The sequence below is a fragment of the Lagenorhynchus albirostris genome, chromosome 6 (genome assembly GCF_949774975.1).
Source record: "Lagenorhynchus albirostris chromosome 6, mLagAlb1.1, whole genome shotgun sequence".
Taxonomy (NCBI): Eukaryota; Metazoa; Chordata; class Mammalia; order Artiodactyla; family Delphinidae; genus Lagenorhynchus; species Lagenorhynchus albirostris.
The window spans coordinates 38,912,136-38,934,219 of NC_083100.1; the positions used below are offsets into that span (position 1 = coordinate 38,912,136).

Here is a 22,084-nt window from a genome sequence, read left to right on the forward strand (position 1 = left end):
CTGGTTTCACAGAGTTAACATCTAACTCAGGTTTCAGTGTTTTCCCCAACTTGGTAAGCGTGCTGTTCTCAGTCAGGAAAAATTATAAAAATTATATAAGCTTTAGTTTTGTATATTTGTATATTATAGCATCTACTCAGCAACTCATGGTCCTCTAGAGAGTCTTCTGTAAAAATAACGTTGCAGAAATGAGCCCCTCAGTTTTCTAATGAGAGATCTTAGAGGTTCTGGGCTGAAAAACAAAAGAAACAAACATACAAACAAAATCCCTGCTCTTTCGCAAAGCACAAAATAAGGAGAACTCTATTTTCTCTCTTTGTTACCAACTTCAGCCACAACCCCTCCTCCCCCCACGTCTAGTCAATATCTGTTCCTCTGAAAGAACCATGCCGCAGCAAAAAGCAAGAAAAAGGGAACTCAAGAAGTTTTCTACTTTTGCTCTGCACCTCCACATTATTATTAATTTAACATATCTTCAGATCTCTCTCATCAGAGAAATAAGATGATATAATCTACCTGAACAAGGCATCTAACATCATTATCCTTTTTTTTTTTTTTTTTTTTTTTGCAGTACTAAGGCCTCTCACTGTCGTGGCCTCTCCCGTTGCGGAGCACAGGCTCCGGACGCGCAGGCTCAGCGGCCATGGCTCACGGGCCCAGCCGCTCTACAGCATGTGGGATCTTCCCGGACCGGGGCACGAACCCGTGTCCCCTGCATCAGCAGGGGGACTCTTAACCACTGTGCTGCCAGGGAAGCCCTAACATCATTTTTCTTTAATGACTTAAGAGATCCTTAACCAATCCTGAAGAAGAAAAAGCTGCAGGCCCCTTTGGTAGCTTCCAGTTTTATTTTTGTTTTCCTTTCTGCTTTTTAGAGTCTTAAAAGGCTCTAATCTCCTAAAGATTGTTGAAGATTTTTACTTTTTAATGACACCCGGGGTCCTCAGTTAAGTACAATCTCACGTGGTAGTCTATTGCTAAGATATTATTTGATAGGTTTTAAAATAAGTTTCCATCTTATTTCAAAACTTATTTATAAATTTCCTTTTACTCTTTCTATAGCTATAGAATTTGACCATAGAAAGCATGAGCGGTCATGACAAGTAGAAAGAAGCAGGAACTTACATCAATGAGATAATGCTGTTCCTCTTACACAGAGTGTGTGTCACAGTGTGCTTTTAGTCTGAAAAGCTGTTGATAGTTTAGCATTTTGCTTATCATAACAACATAATGGGGAAGTTTGTACATCTAAAGGAACACCCTGTTTCATTTAGTTAAAAACTGCATTGTAAGGAGCATTCCCACAAATGAAGGGGCGGGGAACTCGCTGGGGTTCTTCAATCTCATATTTCAGTGATACATTTGATAAGACGTTTATGCATGGAATGGAGCCACTGATTGTGTGTCAAAGCTAACTGTGGACCTATATTCATATCCCGAGCTCTGTGTACACTGTTCATCACCCGTGGTACAGCCACTTAAAGGAAATATCCCTTCTTATTTTCTCCATAACATAATGAGGAAATAAGCATCAGCCCTTGGGAGATTCAAGTAGGTACACCTCTGTGCTGTGTGATTTTCTTGTTTTGCTTGCGATTCCTTGCTATCCAGAGGATAGCAAACAGTTTGTTTGCTTTCTCCTCCTTGAGACCCGCCTTGTGTATCTTTTGCTGTAGAATGGCTATGGTTTTTCGTGCATTGGGATGTGGCTTTTGCTTTCAACTGCTGTTTTCAAATCACCACTTCTTCTAACTTCATCTATCAAGCAAATGTGCATGCTACCAAGTTGTCCTCTTTTTTTTTTTTTAACCTCAGAAGAGGTTTGCTCAGAAAACTCAACATCCAGAAGTCAGTACCACCTCCATCAAATGGATCGAGTTCCATTGGATTAGTATATCCTACTCTTGGTTCTCAGTGAAAGACAGTAATCCTACTAAAAAGCTTTATAACATTAAAATAAAATGCTCTAATATTTTATCCAAAGACAAATGTATTCATTTAAAAAACTGTATTCATTTAAAAAACAACCTTTTAAGCATATTTTACAGATGAATGTAATGTATACAAATTGAATAAACTTTTTGGTGTACAACATTGTATTATGAACAAGGAGCTAAGTACCATGAAACTGAATTGAGTTAAGAATTTCCCTTTTGTGTGACTATTGGAATCAACCAGTAAATCTATTCCCTACTAGTCTAGCTTTCCTCAGACATCAGTGATAATTATTTTGGGCTCTAGGTCAATTCCTCCTTGAGTGCTTCCTAAAAAAATTTCCTTCCCATGAGGATGTGATCTATGATACCTTTTTTTCCTCTTCTGGATAAATTGGGCCATTTCCTATTTTATGTCACTGGTAAATCAATAACTTGGAAGTCAAGAAATCCTGAGCTACAAAAGGTAAATGAGGGGCTTCCCTGGTGGCGCAGTGGTTGAGAGTCCGCCTGCCGATGCAAGGGACACGGGTTCGTGCCCCGGTCTGGGAAGATCCCACATGCCGTGGAGCCGCTAGGCCCGTGAGCCATGGCCGCTGAGCCTGCGTGTCCGGAGCCTGTGCTCCGCAACGGGAGAGGCCACAACAGTGACAGGTCAGGGTACCGCAAAAAAAACAAAAGGTAAATGAATACGTCTCTCAGGGTTCACCAGAATAGAAGCAAACGCAGACTCTGACCTTTTATTTCTTCCCATAATCCCATTTTAAGAGCCCTAGAATTTTGTTATTGCTAAAATTATACTCTTAATTTTGTTTTCATTTTAAAAATAGTGCATCCATTGTGAAATTATCAAGCAATACAGAATTTTATGAAATAAAAAGTTAAAGTTCCCAAAAGCTGGCTTTCATAAAACAAATTCCAGTGTTCAAAATTTCTAACTTATTTCTTGTCCAGTTTTCTAACAGAGGAGTTTTTCTGCATTTACTATTGGGCTGGAAATATTAATCTCAGTTAACATCTGATCTACTTGGTCAAAATAGCATAAATTTCCCTTTGCCAATCTTTATGCATTTTCCTGTTATGACCTGCCTAGCTCTGTCTCATCGTCGTCTCCTAATTTGTTTACTGGTCTCACAGATGTCTGGAACCGACATGACAAACTTTCCTATTTATGTAACAGGAAAACTGCATTGAAACTATTATTTTCCTATGAAAAGTTTGCATAAGCATAATTCCTGAATTTTTTTAAACACCTGATTAAAATAATTTATTGACACCACATAGTGTTATTTGGAGAGTTCTGGTCTGTCTCCCAACTGGGAGACCAGCATTAATAATGACACTTAGAAAGTAGTAGAATATAGATCTTAAGAGTTCAGGTTTGGGGTCAAACAGACCTGGTTTGAATTCTGGCTCTGCAGTTTACTCACCAGACTTTGAATGAGGCATTTAACCCCTCCAACTCTTAGTTTCCCCATCTGTAAAATGGTGATAGGAATTTCTAACTTGCAGTGTCCTTTTGAAGACTAAATGTGATAATGTATTTACAGCCCCTGGTACAACGTAAGCAATAGAAAGCATACAACAAATTTAAAGTAATATTGTATTAGTAATCTGTCCTTCACTTCTTTATTGTATTACAAGGACTCAGTTTAAAGTAATTTACCCCTAATTGTACTGATTCTCAATACCATTATCCCTAAGACCGATCATATGCATAAATGGCATCGTGTGATTCTGTGGACATAGTTAAAATACAGAAAGGGTACCTTGAGTTCCATAATTAACTTCTGTGTAGGAAGGTTTTCTAGTGTTGTGCTTATACTGTGTCCTATAGGAAGCTTTGTTCTAAAATTGTTTACATGTATGTGATGAAACCAGCCTTCACTGCTCCATGCCTGCACAGAGAACTGAGCCTTCTGGCTCAAGGTTCAGTACAAATTACTGAAGGCCAAACATCATGGCAAAGTCATTGACATAACATTTTAGAAGCCATCCAAAGTTGAATTAAAACACCTTCTCAGGCAATAACCTTCTCGTAGATCTAATGAGAGGTTTGAGATATTGCTACCTAGGACAGTAAGGAACACAGATTCTTAGTCCCTGATACCTATTCTACGGCTTCTGCAGAAGGAATAATTGCTGCTGATGTTTTATGTGAATGGATATGCCAAGATGTAGTAGTGTATAGGCTTTTGACATGTACATCCTGTAAATGTGTAGTTTTCACATTTTCCATGCGTGGAATCTTGTAACGATTAATTTTTAAATAACTATACAATCACTTAAGATAAAAGAGGCCCAAAAGAAAAACCCTCATAGCCAAGATTAGTTTAGATTCTCTTTAAGTATTACATCCAGGTATTTGTTAAACCACTTTCCCATAAATAAAGTTCCTTCATATAACTTTTCAAGATTTCCCAAATTATGAATATGTTCATCCACTGGATATTTATTCTGAAGCCTTGTATTTTCTGGCTAACAAATGATTCAATCAGGGTTTTCAAACCATTTTCTTACATGAAGAATAACCATGTTTTAGGTATGTCTGTTCCACTATTGATTTTTGCTATATTCTGTTGCATTTATCAAGAAAAGAGTTCAGCAAAATGTCATCCTTCTTCAGTAGCTCATCAGATGTGGACTCTGTGTGGACCAAAGAAAAATATCAGTATGGATTCCAGCCTCAATGCTTTTCCCAAACTCAAGAGAATAATAAAGTCATGCAGAATGCATTACCATTTGTGATAGCACAAAATGGTTTTCAATGAAGTATGATTTTTACATTTATATTTAAATTTCTAAGTTATTAGTAAATCAGAAGCATTTCTTACAAAGCAAACAAAATACACATCCCCTCTATGTTAATAATGTAATTTTTTTTTTCTTTTTGGTCTTTTGCAGTGGGTTTAAATAGTTATGGAAACTGTCTTCAGAAAAATTTACTTGGCTAAAGTTAAAATCTCCTTATTTCATGCACATTGCCCTACATACAAATGGGTACATCCCATTGAATAAGTCCTTACTCTCTGTTCCTTGAGGGCACATTTTACAGAAAACATTCTTGCAGCCCCATCAGGGTGCCATTATACCAAAAATCAGGTATCTTATGTGTCTGAATTTTATAGCTTACAATAGAAATGGCATAATATTACCATCTGTGCTTAAAATGTTTAAAAACATCTCGTATTTTTCTACCATATGTTTTCTTACACACTTTATTCCAAGTCAAGTACAAGCTACATGAAGTCAAGATATGTAACTTACTCATCTTTTTAATCCTCATGGGACCTCACATCTTATATTGAATAAAGTGAGTGTTTGAGAAATATTTGGTAAATTAATCAATTTCATAGCAATATATTTGGGACTTAATGATAGCACCTAAAACTATTTATCCCAAAGGGCAAGTAACTACATTTCCAGTACACAAAATCATATCTATAAAGAATCCATCTTTTAAATACAACAACTTATATATCTTTGTATATTCCAGTATGTTATTTTAGATCTCAGGAAATGATAGCATAACAATGATTTATTTTGAAAACTTGGCTAAAATTCTCTAGCACATAGTATTATTTTGAGTATTGAGATGAAATTCTGAATAATGTTCTCAACTTTTTAAATTACATTGAGATTTTGATGGGGATTTTTAAAAAATTTTTAAATTACTTTGGATATGATTAGAATATTTAGTTTTCCATTTTTTATTCTACAACTACAGTTTTTTTCATGTGTTCAACCCCTTCATCTCCTACAATAAAATGTTCTTATTTATTTATTTAAGAACTGAATGTTTCTTGTCTAGGTTTTCCCAAAGTATTTTATCTTTTTGTTTCAGTTGTGGGTGGACTTTTTGTTTTTAGTTTTCTAAATAATAACTGCCAAATCTAGAAAACTACTAGTTTTTGTAGTACTATTTTCTAAAAATTGGTGCCTGAAGTTCTTTTTTCCCTTACCTTGTCATTTTATATCACTGTTGAAAAAATACTGCCTTATCCTTGTCTACCCCTTTACACGCTCTTTAACTGACTTATCCGTTCTAATGTCTTATATTATAACCAATTGGGGTCTTTTGTTTATATATATATATTGATTTTAAAATAAAATATATTCATATATAACATAGTTTCAATTCCTGGATATATTTTCAGTTAAAACATTTGTTATCAAATACATAATAAATTATTATAATTCATAAGAAAATATAAACCACCAGTTATGCATTCTAATATACCCTAGATACTAATTCTTCAGAATAATGATGGGCTTACAGTGCAAGCTGTTAGAATGCCTTAGGTAAGGTGTCTTATAACCACATGGGGTTTTTTGTATAATAACTAAATTCCTTTTTTAGAGTCCAAAATGGTTTTGCTTTACATAGAATTTTGCTTTACTGAGAATAATGTTTCCCATTATCCATTGAATTATGAGAACTGTAAACCCTTCATATGTATTATCTCTTTGGTACTCACAGCATTATTTCAGTTTTATGGAGAGGTCAGAGTCTTATCTACTGCATGTCATAGAAGTACTCAATAGATATTTGTGGAATTAACCAAGGTAAATAGCATGGTTAAAATAACTTACCAACAACAGAAACAAAAAAAGGAGTTTATGACTAGACATCTTATTTTGCTCTATTTTCAGTAGATGATTCTGTCCACTGAAAAAGTAATAACTAATTATGAGGCATATCTTATAATATACTCAATATCTTAAAATGGTTGAATGCTACTATATAATAGTTCTGTGCTAAACATTTTATTTGCATTTGTTCATTAAATCCTTTCCACCAACCTATGAGGCAGATAGTATAACTATACTTACTTCAAGATGAGGAAACGAGCAGAGAGAGAGTTAAGTAACTCTCTGAATTCTTAGCGCAAAGTTGATTTATATCCATTTACAACAAATATTGCCTCTACATATATGGCAAATTGATGTCACTTCTGTGCGTCCATAAGAATCAAGAGATAATAATGAACCTGTATCTCCAAACCTAACCTGTATAATGGGAAGTAGAAAGAAAAGTTGACCTTTCTACTGCCTGGCTCTTACCCTTCAAGTCAGACCATGCCCTGTGACTGTAATCAGAAATATGAATGATTGGTACTGATTTTACTTTCTTGAAGTTACACCATCAGAGAAGTCATGGGGATTTCTCTAAAATTGCCCTAAGGCAGTTTTTAACAACATATATATTTTTGAAGGTTTACTAAACTGTATCTACAGGAACCATGTGTGTGCAGAGTCTACAATCCAGAGAGTGTTGTGGTTTAGAGGCATTCCTGCTTCTGATTGTTTTTGATCACGTGCCCTACTTTAATTTCACCAAAATGTTGGTTGGTTTCAGTGAGGATATTTTCTGCGGGAATTCCGGTCTTGAGACTATGTTCCTTATCCTCAGATGATCTTCTGCTTGAGTTGATCTTCTAGGGTGATTCTAGGCATTTGAGGAAGTGGTTACCAAGGCCTGAAGGCCATGGGCATCTGAGAGACAGCAATAGCCAGCGACGTTTTCCTGAGGTTGTCACTGTGTCTACTACAGTAGACACTACAGTCTGGCATCTGTATAAATCTCTTAGTTATAACAGCTGTGTTTTCTTATTAAGAGGTTGCCTTTACCTGTCTTTGCGCTTCCTACAGTGGGTTCTGTTTTAGTAAATAATCTAATGTTAGCTTTCTGATTCTCTTTTCTCCACCACAACAAAAAATGCTATAAATATAAGTTTATTCCAAATACTGAGTTGGACACAGGGAAGTTTGTTAGGAGCCAAATCTGTTTTGGGGTTAACTGATCATGTGCCTGGTTTGATTTTACTGAGCACTTCTTGTGTGCACAGCATAGTGCTAGGTACTTGGAGGCACAAAGATAAAGGAGGAAGAGCTTTTGCCCTCCAGAATCTCACAATTCAAAAGGAACTGAAGTTATAACTGAGTGGCCGTGTGAGAACGTGCGGTGGAGGAAATGCTGGAATGTGCTGTAAAGGGCACAGTGAGAAACATGCCCATGCAGAGACGGTCAAATGATAAAATGTTATTTGAATGTAATCTTAATTCTCATTATAAACCACTAAAATTGAATAGAATTTCTTCATTACGGTGTAGGCAGTAAAGAAAGAAATTAGAGGACTGCCACGGATTCCTTCTAACTCTATAAATTTAGAAAATAAACTTGAATAAATATATTAATGTAACTTTCAAATGTCCCTCTAATCAGAGTCATGTGAATCATCAACAACGTTTCTCAAACTTGTTATGTTTATTTCAGACACTGGGTGGACTCATGGAAATTTTTTAGGAGCCAAATCTGTTATTTTCCATCCTAAAAGGAAAAGAAGCATTGCAGATCTACAATGGTGATTTTAACCACTTTTATTTTAATGAAACTTGAATGTGTGCAAATATAAAATATGATAAACTTCTTATCCTTACAGCTTTTATAAGCTATAAAACCAAAAGAAATATAAATTACGTAAAAACTAAAAAAATAACATTTGAATTAATGATATCGTGAGAAGGTTTTGTTTTTCAGAAGCCAGATCACCGATGTTGAGACCAGTGTCAGTGGAAAGATACATTTATGCTTTTGGTTTCACTTGTGTTATGACTCCATTCTTTTGATTTTGCATCGAATGGTATATCGTGCATCTGTGGCATTATTGTGGTCATCACTTTTCTTTCTTAACAAATAGCTTATTTTTATCTATGTGAAGAGCCAGTTCATTTAATGGTGCACCCCCAAGTACAATACTGAAGAAAAATATATCATTAAACGTACCCTGTGATGATTCTGCCACCACTTTTCTACTTTTAAACTGTGTTAAAACTTTCGTTCTTAGGATAAACCATAACGTCTTTTTTGCTTTATTTAACATAAATGCATAATTCACTTCTTAAGTCCATTTATTTTGTTTTCTCTTTAGCCTATGGCAAGTTATACATACATTACCTTGTCTCACTTCATCATGATCATTTAATTTGCAAATTAATACTTCCAAAGAAAAGTTTTGTCTTTTTAAGTGGTGAAAGAATTGTGTGTGAGGAGCAGACAGGGACTGTTACCATATTTAATATCAAGGCCCTGCTCATCAACACCCTGAAAGTTCACCTCTGATCACTTGGCAACAAGTGTTTTGTAAATGCAAACATGGGAGGTGAAGTCAGTGATGTTGAGTCATGAATGTCATCTATATTGTCCAAAATAGCTTACCTCATGTTAGCAGTTTTGATCATCAAAGTGAAAACACAGCATTTTTAAATTCTCCCAGAACTCAAGATTATGTCTGTAGATTTCTAGTAGGCAATGACGCCAGTTTAAGAAATACTGGCCTGGGGCTTCCCTGGTGGCGCAGTGGTTGAGAGTCTGCCTGCCGATGCAGGGGACACGGGTTCGTGCCCCGGTCCAGGAAGATCCCACATCCCGCAGAGCGGCTGGGCCCATGAGCCATGGCCGCTGAGCCTGCGTGTCCGGAGCCTGTGCTCCACAACGGGAGAAGCCACAACAGTGAGAGGCCCGTGTACCGCAAAAAAGAAAACAAAGAAAAGAAAAGAAATACTGGCCTGTAGAATATTGGGCAAGGACCTGATAACCGAGGAGTAGTAGTTCCCGTTTTTTCCCCTTCAGGACAGATTGGTGACATTTCTGAGGATAGCTACTGACTTCTTTTTCTTCCTCAGCCTTGATCTGCTTTCTTGACAGTCAATAAACCAATGCCTTCTTTGTTTCTATGTGAAATAACTTTATGAAGGACTTACTAGAAGAAGAGTGGGTATAAGGCCTAAACAGAGCTCAGTTAAGTGAATGGAATAATTTAAATATTTTCATGTCATACTGGAATTGCCCATGGACTGTCTGTCTTCCACTGCACCATGAACTCTTTGAGAAGGGGCTGTGTCTTACACCCAGTTGGATTCCCAGTATGTGGTACCATGCCCAGCACACAGTAGGCACTCAGAAAATGTTTGCTGAACGAACGCATATTAATATAATAAAGTCCTTAGTGGTGTGATGTACATCAGATAACATGCTCCAGTGTCTTATTCCAGAAGCACATGACCCATCACTTGCCATTGTGATAAATTAGCTGGGCCCATAGAGAACTAGTCTCAGCCTGCCTCTGGTATGTTCTGGCCCAAAGAATCAGACCAGTTGCCTTCACTGCCTCATTAGGTAATATCTGGAAAATGAAGAAAAGTTTCCCAATTGGCATGTTTACTCTGGTGTCTTTCCCTTTCCTTCCCTCACCCTGTCATCCTTCTGACTCAGGAAGCTATGATCTGTTCCTTATTCACAGGCTATCACAGGATACACACAGGCCACAGTCCGGAGCATGCTATCTTTTTCCTCACTCAACCCCTTCTGTGTGGTTCCAGTTAAAGGAGTGGAGGAGAGTGCTCAGCCCATTTCTTTTCTCGTTGTGTTCGGTTTGCCTCTTTCATTGTGGTGATAGACTAAGGAGATAAACTGTGTATTTATTGGAGACAGCTTTTGATTCTTCAAGATCAAAGCATATTGTTACTGACCCTTATAAGAGTACTTCTTTGGTCAAGTTCATTTTTTTCTCCAAGATAACTTTTCTCTAATTTAGCTTTCTTTAAACTAACTTCTACATCTCTTATCAAAAAACCATTTACCAGATAATGGGCCTTGGTTTCTGTCATGTGCTTCAGACATATGATTGTAACACTCGAGGAAAAATGTTCTGCTTGATTTGAGACTTCAGACTGAAATAACCTTAAGCAGAGAGAAGAGGCTGGACGTTCTCTTCTGAATAGTTTCTTTATATATATGTCTGCCATTCATCTATATGTATAGCTATATCTGTATCTATATTGCCAGTAGCTAGCTACTATATATAGCATATATAATATATAATATAGCTATAATTTAAAATTTCATAATATAAAGTTAGATCATATAAAAATTATATAAAACATGTAATATTGCTACTGGTAATAAAGGACCAAAAAGAAAAGTTGGTAATATCAAAGATTAGGTGCCTCATATGCTAACAGGTTATGTAAAATGGATCTAGGCAGAAGAAGCCTAGGACTAAACTCTGTTTATCATTCCCAGTAAGCTGTGTGGCTAAGAGCGTATCAGTTGACTTTTCTGTACATTAGGGAATTTTTCATCTCAAGAATTAAACCTTGCCTTTCACCTCATTACTTTCAAGCCTGCATGCAATTGAATTAGAATTTGAAATTTGGGAATATAAAATTCATTAGAGCTTTGTGTAAATATCAAATAGGAAAACAAGATGCTCTGTGGAAAAGAACTAAATCTAAATAAATACTTACATCAGAGATTGATATTTTATTTCATAGTATACAGGAATCAGAATATATTGTCTTTAGCACTTAGAGTAAAATTGTATACTTGTGTCGGCCCCTATGTTCCTATCAAATGTAATGCTTTCAGTACCATAGTTCATGTTCTTAATTTTTGTCCTCATCTTATCAAAATTGATATGGTGTGCTTTGAAATGGCATGACGTAAATGAGGGGAAGCAACCAGGAAAAGTTTTACTGAATTTATATTCATACAAAGAATTGAAACTAGCAAAACGATGACTTATCAAACAAACAAAAACTTGTGTTATTACATATAACTATAATAAAATAATGGTCCAGATAACTCACATCGTTGTGTTTGATATGTGTATGTATATGTACATTTGCACAAGTATACACACAATCTATTTCACCAACTGTAGTAACTGAAAATGGTTTAGGTTTCAGTTATTTGAGAGGGCCATATGCTTTTATATTGACTATATAATTTATAGATACTACCTGCTTCCAAGTAGGGATGTACTCATTACACATAATATAGAGGTATATCCTCAGGAAAATAAATGAACATCCCTACACACTCCCTTTTTGGAATAAGAGAGAGTCAGCCTGAATGGTCCAGACTTGCTTAGATTCAAGCCCACAACAAGGCTTTTAACTCAAAGCAGAAACTGAGTTTTATTGGTTGGATGGTGCTGCTACCTACAGTAATATTTAGGCAGCAAAAGATGAAAGCGATAAAATAATTTTTTTGGCAGTGTTAGAACTGGGTGATGTTCATGCTCGCGAGGTCCTCCTTGAAGGCAAGGACCACGTTTTTCTTGGATGTGTATTCCTAGGGCACAGTAGCTGCCATATAGTAGTCCCCCCCAAAATGTTGTGACCATTGTTTAAAAAAAAAACGGTGCCTAAAGTACTGAGTCATGTCCCAAAAGTCTACTACACATATTTGAGCTGTTTCTTTGCTTGAATAGGGAGAAGATCCAATTTATCCGAACTGAAGGGACCCCAGGATTGGTGCGTCTTTCAAGTGATGCTGACCTTGTTATGTTGCTGAGGTACGTAACCGCTTCTTGAAGTGGGAAGTCTCCTATCGTCAGGCATCGTGGAGCATTTTAGAAAATAACGTGCCAATATTGGCAGCCTATATTCTTAAAGACTCGTGGAATACTCATGTTGAAGGTATAAGATGCTGATTTAGTGATAATTCATTTCAGATTTCATTTCTTATCACTGGAATCAGTTTGATTTTGTTCTCACCCTGCTGGCAAAGGAGGTGTGGTACTGGAGAATGGAAAGTCTGTAGAGGCTGATGAGTAGAATGTCCCATCACAGAATGGAGCAGGAGGTTATACCTGGCTTGCCTCATCAGAGTAGAAGAGAGGTTGTATTTATATTTTCGTCCAAAATTTTTCTCGAAAGGTGTTTTGTCCCTGTTTGCTGATTTGACGTTATCTATTTACTTTATGGTTTTGCGAATTTAAGGTGGGAAATCAGATAAGAAAGTTGAAATTTGGTCACTGGTGCTCACTGCCAACTTGATAGACCTTCCTAATACTGACCAATTATATTTTCTTTTCTGATGGTTAGGTGAGCTTTAGTTTTAAACTTTAGAGTAGCTTAGAATGGCAAGTTTTCATGAGACTTTTTCATTTTTGATATTATCTCTCAAATGTAGGAGATCAGAGTAAAATAATGCTTTGCTGTATCTAGTGACTGGGGCATCTACTACTATAGCCTCCATAGGCTTAAAGGGAAGTCATGCTTGGCCATATCAGCAATGTTTTATTTATCTCAAAGTGTTAATAGTCTCATTCATATTATTCGTGATAATCTTAACTCTAACCATTTCTACTGCATGCTCGATAGTTGCCATATTTGTAAAACTAAAGCCAAAAAGTTATTTTCTTTTACTCTGTGGTTGGAGCGTAATTCAAAGGGATATAATCACTTTCCATAGGTATTTCACTTCATTTTATCCTGAACAAGATGTATTGGTGGTTGGGCGTCACTTCTCAGCCCAGGTGGTGACCCTCAACTTGTTGTGTTCTGGCAGTTCTGAAAGCAGGATGTAGCATGCTAGATACTCATGAAGACTCTTGGGCAATTAATATGGAGTATGATGTTTCTACCGTAGTTTGGTTGTTGATAAAGTAGTAACATTTATTACAAAATTCTGGCTGGGATAGGACTCTTTTGATTCATTCTAGAAGTCTGTGTTTTTTTATTTAAAGAGTTCTACTTTTGGAATTAGTAAAAACAAAAATGATTGCAAAACAGAAATCATGATTATTGTTCACCTGTCCTTAGTTAAATAATCCTTAGATGGTATAGTCCTAAATATTTTGAGTTACAGTATAGTTTATAATATTTGTACATTGTTAAACACCACAGTTGGCATGAATTTCTATATGTTATGTGGTTGAATTTTAAAATATTTGAAAACTGATTTATATATAAAGAGCAAGGCTACATTTTTGCCCTTTTGGGAAAATAAGCATGTTTTCTGAAGTTGAGCCTTTGGAGAAGTGTGAGAAATTTACTTACATATAGTAGCTTTATAATTATTACATACAAATGACAAATGATGTTATTTAATTCTAGACTATTACTTCATTTGGATGAGCAAATAAATAGTTGTATGCTGTGACACAATATATTACATGTGCATGCTTAATAAATAATATTTAATGATTATTGAAACATTTTGGGATATTCTCAGCTCTATATTTTTTATTTTACTTTGGAGTTTGAGTCATTTGAATCAGTAACTATAAACTCAGGCAGTGGACTTGTTGGATATGTAGATGGAGTCTCTGTTTCTGTTTTTATACTTTGTCTATTTCTTTCTTTTTTGTATTTAAAAATATTTATTTTCTTGGATGAATTTTGTAGTATGTGAATTACATTTTAATAAAAATATTTTTATTAAAGTATAATTGATTTACAATGCTATATTTATTTTAGGTGTACAACATAATGATTCAGTGTTTTTATAGATTATACTCCACTTAAAGTTATTATAAAAATATTGGCTATATTTCCTGTGCTGTACATTGTATCCTTGTATCTTATTTAATTTTTACCTATATACATTGTCTATTTCTTAAAAAGGAAAGTCACTCCTGGTACAAATGGACTTGAATATCATCAGCAAGTTGTAATGTAGAACTGATATAGCTCTAGGAAATTATTCATTTTTAAATAAACCCATGTAAGGTTATTTTCCAATATAGCTATTACAAAACTCAAGAACTTTAAAATAACTTGGTTGTATTTGTTATTCTATTTCATGTATTCTGTCACTAACTCAACTAATGTAAGAAGTGTGCCTTTAACAGAGCTTATATAGGAAATGATTGATAAATTTGGCTACATTAGGATTCTTAATTTTATGTAATGAAAGACACCACATATAAAGGCATAAAGAAGGCAACAAACTAGAAGAATATATTCACAACACATAAAACAAAGATATCAGGAATACATAAAGCATGACTTTAAATCAATTTGAAAGAAAATAACCCAAAAGAAAAATGGATAAAGAATATAAAAAAGGGGCTTCCCTGGTGGTGCAGTGGTTGAGAGTCCGCCTGCCGATGCAGGGGACACGGGTTTGTGCCCCGGTCCGGGAGGATCCCACATGCTGCGGAGCGGCTGTGCCTGTGAGCCATGGCCGCTGAGCCTGCGCGTCCGGAGCCTGTTGCTCCGCAACGGGAGAAGCCACAACAGTGCGAGGCCCGCGTATCGCCAAAAAAAAAAAAAGAATATAAAAAGGGGCTTCCCTGGTGGCGCAGTGGTTAAGAATCCACCTGCCAATGCAGGGGACATGGGTTCGAGCCCTGGTCAGGGAAGATCCCACATGACGCGGAGCAACTAAGCCCATGCGCCACAACTACTGAGCCTGCTCTCTAGAGCCTCTGAGCCACAACTGCTGAGCCCACGCGCCACAACTACTGAAGCACACGTGCCTAGAGCCTGTGTTCCGCAACAAGAGAAGCGACCGCAATGAGAAGCCCGCGCACCGCCACGAAGAGTAGCCCCCGCTCACCGCAACTAGAGAAAGCCCGCATGCAGCAACAAAGACCCAATGCAGCCAAAAATAAAAATAAATAAAGAAATTAAAGAAAAATAAGAATATAAAAAGGCATTTCAAAGGAATTGAAGCATGAATAGCCAATAAACTCATGGAAAGATGCTAGTAATCATAAAATGCAATTTCAAATAATGAGATACTATTTCATACTACTAAATTTGAAAAAATCAAGAAGTCTGGTAATACCAAGTGAAAAGTAGGAACTCCATGTTTTCTGGACTCAATGGATTGCAATTTCTACAACCTCTTTGGAGGACAATTTGACAATATCTTGTACAGTTAAAAAGACATATACACTATGAGTGAGCAACGCTGCTTTTAGCTATCACGGAGCTCAATATCAGAAGAACAAACAATTCAATTAAAAATTGGGCAGAAGATCTAAATAGACATTTCACCAAAGAAGACATACAGATGGCCAAGAGGCATATGAAAAGATGCTCAGCATCACTAATTATTAGAGAAATACAAATCAGAACTACAATAAGCTATCACCTCACACCAGTTAGAATGGCCATTATCAAAAAATCTACAAACAATAAATGCTGGAGAGGGTGTGGTGAAAAAGGAACCCTCCTGCACTGTTGGTGGGAATGTAAATTGATACAGCCACTATGGAGAACAGTATGGAGATTCCTTAAAAAACTAAAAATAGCACTAACATATGACCCAGCAATCCCACTACTGGGCATATACCCTGAGAAAACCATAATTCAAAAAGAGACATGTACCACAGTGTTCAGCACTGTGTTGCACAGTGTTGCAGCACTGTTTACAATAGCCAGGACATGGAAGCAACCTAAGTGTCCATCGACAGATGAATGGATAAAGAAGATATGGCACATATGTACAATAGAATATTACTCAGCCATAAAAGGAAACAAAACGGAGTTATTTGCAGTGAGGTGTATGGACATAGAGTCTGTCATACAGAGTGAAATAAGTCAGAAGGAGAAAAACAAATGCCATATGCTAATATATATATATATATATGGAATCTAAAAAAAAAAAAGGTACTGATGAACCTAGTGGCAGGGCAGGAATAAAGACGTAGACGTAGAGAATGGACTTAAGGACACGGTAAGGGAGGGGGAAGCTGGGGCGAAGTAAGAATGGCATCAACATCTACCAAATGTAAAACAGTTAACTAGTGGGAAGCAGCAACATAGCACAGGGAGATCAGCTCAGTGTTTTGCGATGACATAGAGACGTGGGATTAGGAGGGTGGGAGGGAGGCTCAAGAGGGAGCGGATATGGGGATATATGTATGCATATGACTGATTCACTTTGTTGTACAACAGAAACTAACAGTATTGTGAAGCAATTATACTCCAATAAAGATCTATTAAAAAAAAAAGACATACACACTATGACTGAGCAACTCTGCTTTTAGATATATACCATATTTACACTAAGAAACTGTATTACATGTATACAAGGTGATACATACAGGATATCCATTGCACCATTATTGATAAAAGCATACAGTGGGGAAAAAAGTCAATATTTGTCAAGAAAGGTATGGATAAATAAACTAATACATTAATAGAATGGAATACTACATAGCAGGTAAAAGTAGTAAATTAGACCCTTATATATCAACACAGACAGATACCAGAAATATATTGTTGAATAAAAAATGTTCAATAATTCAGTATACTTATAAAGTATTTAAATAATTTTTTAGCAGCGCATAAGGCAAAACTGTATATTGTTCGTCTGTACATATGTTGCAAAATATCAGACTATGGAAGGATATGTTAAAGTCATGATAGAGGCACTCAAAAGGGACTTCATATACATAACATGCATACACACAGATATATAGATACATCTATATATAGATATATAGACATCCCTAAGTATGCATGTGTGTTTGAAGCAAAAGTAATAGGGTTAACATGTACTAATCCTGGATGATATGTACTGAGTGTTTTTATGTTATTCGCTATCTCTCCTATATTAAATTTTTCAAGTAAAAAAATTTCTCTCGATAAGAACGATTTCTGCATATTGGTTGTATTTAAAGGAAGTAAGTGTCATGGAGCAAAGGACACAGGTATAGATGTTTGAGGAGAGGGTGCTAATTCCTACTTTTCAATTAATTTAGCTATGAATTTCTAGACCTTTATGGTATCAACTGTTTATATGGCATTTTTCCTTAGCAATCAACTTAAAGTTCACATTATTTCAATGGTTATTGATTTATTGAGAAAGAGAATTGACTGTTTCGGGGCTTAATTTGATATTACAAGTACAATTACTTATTGCTTCTGTTTGTAAATCTTTTGACTTTTATAGTTTAAAAGTGGAAATATGGCTTAAAAAACTATGGTGTCTAAAAATGTTTTTGTGATAGTGGTTTAGCAGACATGTGCAGGTGAATGAAGAACCAGAGAAAGAATTATCAAGTTGTTATTGCATTGCTGTAACCCAGGGTCCCTGAGCCTTAAAAGTATTGACATTTTGGGCTGGATATGTCTTTGTTGCAGGGGGCTATTCTGTGCATTGTAAGATGTTTATCAGCATCCTGGCCTCTACCCATTAGATGCCGAAAGCACCCCCTCTCCCAGTTACGACAACCAAAAACATCCTCAGACATTGTACGATGTCCCCATAGAGTGTGGGGAAGGGCAAAATAGCCTCAGTGGAAAACCAGTGCTATAACCCTGAGGAGTTCTTTCCTTAAATCTTCGCAAGACTAAACTGTTGGCACTTTTTCTCAATGTTTTTTGAAAACAAGTAGCAGGTTTCTAGATGTGACCAAAGTTGAGGGAAAGCTACTTCTACTCTTAATTTTAAAAACACAAGTACTCTTACTTATATTGTTGATTCTATTTGTCAAGTGTTTGTATATTTGATAATCAGTAGTATATTTCTTTATCATAACAGTTAATGAAAAGTCTAGGATTCCAAGATCTCAGATCCCTGGTTACTATCTTTTAGGAGAGTATTAGAAACAGAAATTTCAGTATGGAGGAGAAAGAAGACACTAGGTTGAATAACATCAAAAGCCTCACATCTGAAAAACATTATAAAGCCAGACTAAATGAGGAAGCTTATTATTTAGCAGTTGTAATTATTTAAGAGGTGTTTTGTTTTCTTTTGCTTTTAATTCTGCAATGAAATCCCGAGCTCTTTGAAGGCTGAGATCATGTTGTATGTGTCTTAGAATGAAGGTATGAACATACTTTGTGTATTTACTATGGGTCTTCCATAAACATTGTCTCTTGTGTTTGACTCATATTCCTAGACGTAAAAACCCAGGCTATTTTCAGGTGAACGTGCAAACTCAAACTCATTTAAAGTAACAAAATAGAGGGGCTTCCCTGGTGGCGCAGTGGTTGAGAATCTGCCTGCCAATGCAGGGGACGCAGGTTCGTGCCCCGGTCCGAGAAGATCCCACATGCCACGGAGCGGCTGGGCCCATGGGCCATGGCCACTGGGCCTGCGCGTCCGGAGCCTGTGCTCCGCAACGGGAGAGGCCACAACAGTGAGAGGCCCGCATACCGCAAAAAAAAAAAAAAAAAAAAAGTAACAAAATAGAGATCATGCTGTCCAAAGTTGGTAGGAAAACAGGCAAATAACCACAGGTTTCACAAAAGATGCAAGAGCCACCCGTTTTTGTCCCACTAATTACCTGCAGGAGAAGGGGGACAGGTGCTTTCTTTAGAACGTGAAGTGGACCTCAGATGGAATTGGTCAGAGCGAGAGATCGACTTACTCATTGCGGAAACAAGGCATTTACCCACCTCTTTGGCTAACGTATGCATTTTATTTCTTGTCTTTCCCCAGTTTATTTGAAGAAGAGATAATGTCATATGTGCCTCCACATGCCTTACTCCATCCCAGCTACTGTCAATCCCCACGTGGCTCTCCTGTGTCCTCTCCCCAGAACTCACCAGGTGAGTCCACCGGCTGCATGCAATTTCTCTGAGGAGTGAGCCCTGAAGTCACATGTTCTGTCCTCATAAAGGACAGTAAGGGAACACTTTGGGTACATCTGTACTGTTAGCACAGGTACATATTCTGTGGTACTTCCTGTCTCTTAAAACTGGCTTGTTTCCATGGGGATTTATTTTGACAGGAAAATAATGACATTCCAAAATAGGGTAAATGTCAGCAGCATGAAATACTCAGATGTAGAATTTACTTTTCATTATGTTATGTAGTGCCTAATATATCTTGGAAAATATTAGGGCACAAAATGCTATGTTAGCTCTTTGGATTTAAAAAGTTCTAGTTAGGAGATTGATTCAATGAATAATAAAGAGAAATCTATTTTCAAGAAATATTATAGAATTAGAATTAGTGAGTTTAATGGTCTTGGATAATTTTTTTCCCTTCAGTAGTTACTAACTGCATTAGATAGGAAGACCAGAGATACATGGGCAGGTAGAACATGCTGATAGATGAAATTAACTAAAAATTTTAAGTTTAAATTCTTTTTGAAAGGGGTATGGTGTGAATGGAGGAATGAATGGAGGAATGAATAAATAGTAGATAATGCAGCTTAGCAAATGAGTTATTTTTTAAGGAAAGTAGTCATGATGTTGACAGAACATCAGCTCTATTTATCCTTATTATAAGCCATATATAGTTCACACTGAAGCAGTTATCAGAATTTAAAACTATTTTAATAGAAATCCAAACTCCGTATGTGTCACTAAAAGCTGCTATGTGTTCTCTGATATATAACACCTGTTTTCATATATTGGTATCATAGTGAAGCTGCAGCCTAACTGAATACTGCAAACAGAAAAAGGTCTATTAATTTGTTCATTTAATAGAGATTTATTGAGCATCCAGCTATGATCCAAGCCCTGAATTAGACCCTGGTTCTACAAAGATGAATAATACAGTCTCTGCCTTTGAAAATTCACGGTGGGGCAGTAAGTCAACAAGTGACTCCAAAAGCTCTGTGTTTAGTCCTATAATGAAGAAATGTGTGGGAACAATTCTTCATTCAAGATAGGGGTGGGGTGTTTGGGGAAAGGTATAAAGGGAAGCCTTGAAGAATGATGAATAGGATTTTACCAGGTGGACCAAAGGAACGAAGACATTCTAAGGAGTAGCATGAGCTAAGCCACAGAAGCATGAAAGTAGTTTAGGACAAATTAATAGATACAAGTAAAGGCAAGTTCTCAAAGCACAGGTTGGAAAGATAAGCTAGAGTTGGTTGGCCACTGAAGTGTTACTTTGTACTCCATGTGGAGCCACTGAAAATTTACAAACAGGAATATCCTGTTTTATAAAGTTCAGTTTGGTGGCCATGTGGAGGATGTATTAGAAGACGAGAGACTAAAGTTAGAGAAACCATCTGGGAGGCTGTTGCATTAACCCAGGTGACATGATAAGGGCTGGACTAACAGTGATAGAGAAAAGGCTATGTTGGATGTAGAGATTCTAGAACTTTAAGTCCAAGTAGGGAAGAGTCAAGGCAAATTCTAAGGTTCTCACCACATAGACTGCTAGACAGATGGTAACACCATCTACCAAGAAAGGAAAAAGGTTAGACTGGAGGGGAGAGGTGAAAGGCTGGTTTGAGACATGTTTTGTTGAAGAATCTTTGGGCCATCCAACTGGAGATGGAAACCCAAAGACAACTGGAAACAGAGTCTTGGAGCTCAGGGGAGGTTAGCAGCTGGGAATACAGATGTGCTGGTGGCTGTTGAAGCCCATTGGGTAGACAGAGGAAGTAGGGAGGACAGGTCAGTGAAAAGAAGAGAAAATAGGGGATGGTGACATGAGCAACTCCAATATTTAAGGGAGAGGCTGAGGGTGCAAGTGAAAGTGAGAGAGCCAGTGGATTTTGAAAGAGAATTAGGAAAGTCTTTTCGGGGAAGCCATGTTTCAAGAAGGAAGGAGTGGCCAACAGGGCCAGGTGTTCAAAGGAGTCAAGAAGGATGAGGCCTGAGAAGAGGCCATTAGATTTGAAAATCATGAAGTTATATGTGGCCTTTGCCAAAGCAGTTTCTATGAATTAATAGGTCATGAACTGGAATGTTACCAGTTACAGGATGCTAGAAGATGTAAAGTAGAAAACAGGCATGAAAAATACTCTCTTCATGAAATATGGAAGTGAAGCAAAATAAGGCAGTACTTAGAAGGAGAAGAGGAATTAAGGAAGGGATTTTAGGATGGGGAAGTTGAGCATGTGTGTGCGGAGGTCAGATAATGTGGGTGGAAGGAAAGTGGTTTGTTGAATGGGGCGAAGAAGCAGCAGTCAGCACAGCACAGGCCCGTGGGAAGGCAGGACACTGGAGGCAAAGCACAGGTCAACTTTGGAACAAAGTAGGGACACTTATTTTGATGATACAGGATGAAAAGAAAATAAGTATATGGCTCTATGGATAAGTGTAAAGGTGTAGGGGAAAAATTAATGGAATTCACAGCTGGCCTCGGTCATTTACCAACTGTGTGTGACTTTGGGCAGTTTACTTCCTTTCCTGAATTTGAATTTCTTTCTCCTTAAAATGGGAATGATAGTAATCACCTCCCATGGTTATTTGGAGGAGAATGCCTCACCTGGTGCCTAAAACATGTCAAGCATCCAATAAATGTTAGTTTATCCCTTTTTCTCTCTTTCTGGAAATCTGAGAAGTCTAATTTGTCAATATTTGAACTACTAATAATTGATACATGTAAATCTATATCATGTTTGCAGAACCGACTGCCTAGATATTTAATCATGCTGACTGGCCTTAATCTTAGCTAGAACCTACGAGGGGGTTGAAATGGGTTGTCCCTT

General features: G+C 36.9%; 1 protein-coding gene across 2 annotated transcripts in view; it reads left to right on the forward strand.

The window, feature by feature from the left end:
- HECW2 (HECT, C2 and WW domain containing E3 ubiquitin protein ligase 2) overlaps positions 1–22,084 on the forward strand; it is a 417,979-nt gene that overhangs the window by 347,348 nt on the left and 48,547 nt on the right. For both annotated transcript variants that reach the window (XM_060152403.1, XM_060152405.1), the window contains 2 exons: positions 12,212–12,295; positions 19,129–19,238. In XM_060152403.1, the coding sequence (XP_060008386.1) occupies positions 12,212–12,295; positions 19,129–19,238 (194 nt within the window). The remainder of the gene's footprint in view (positions 1–12,211; positions 12,296–19,128; positions 19,239–22,084) is intronic.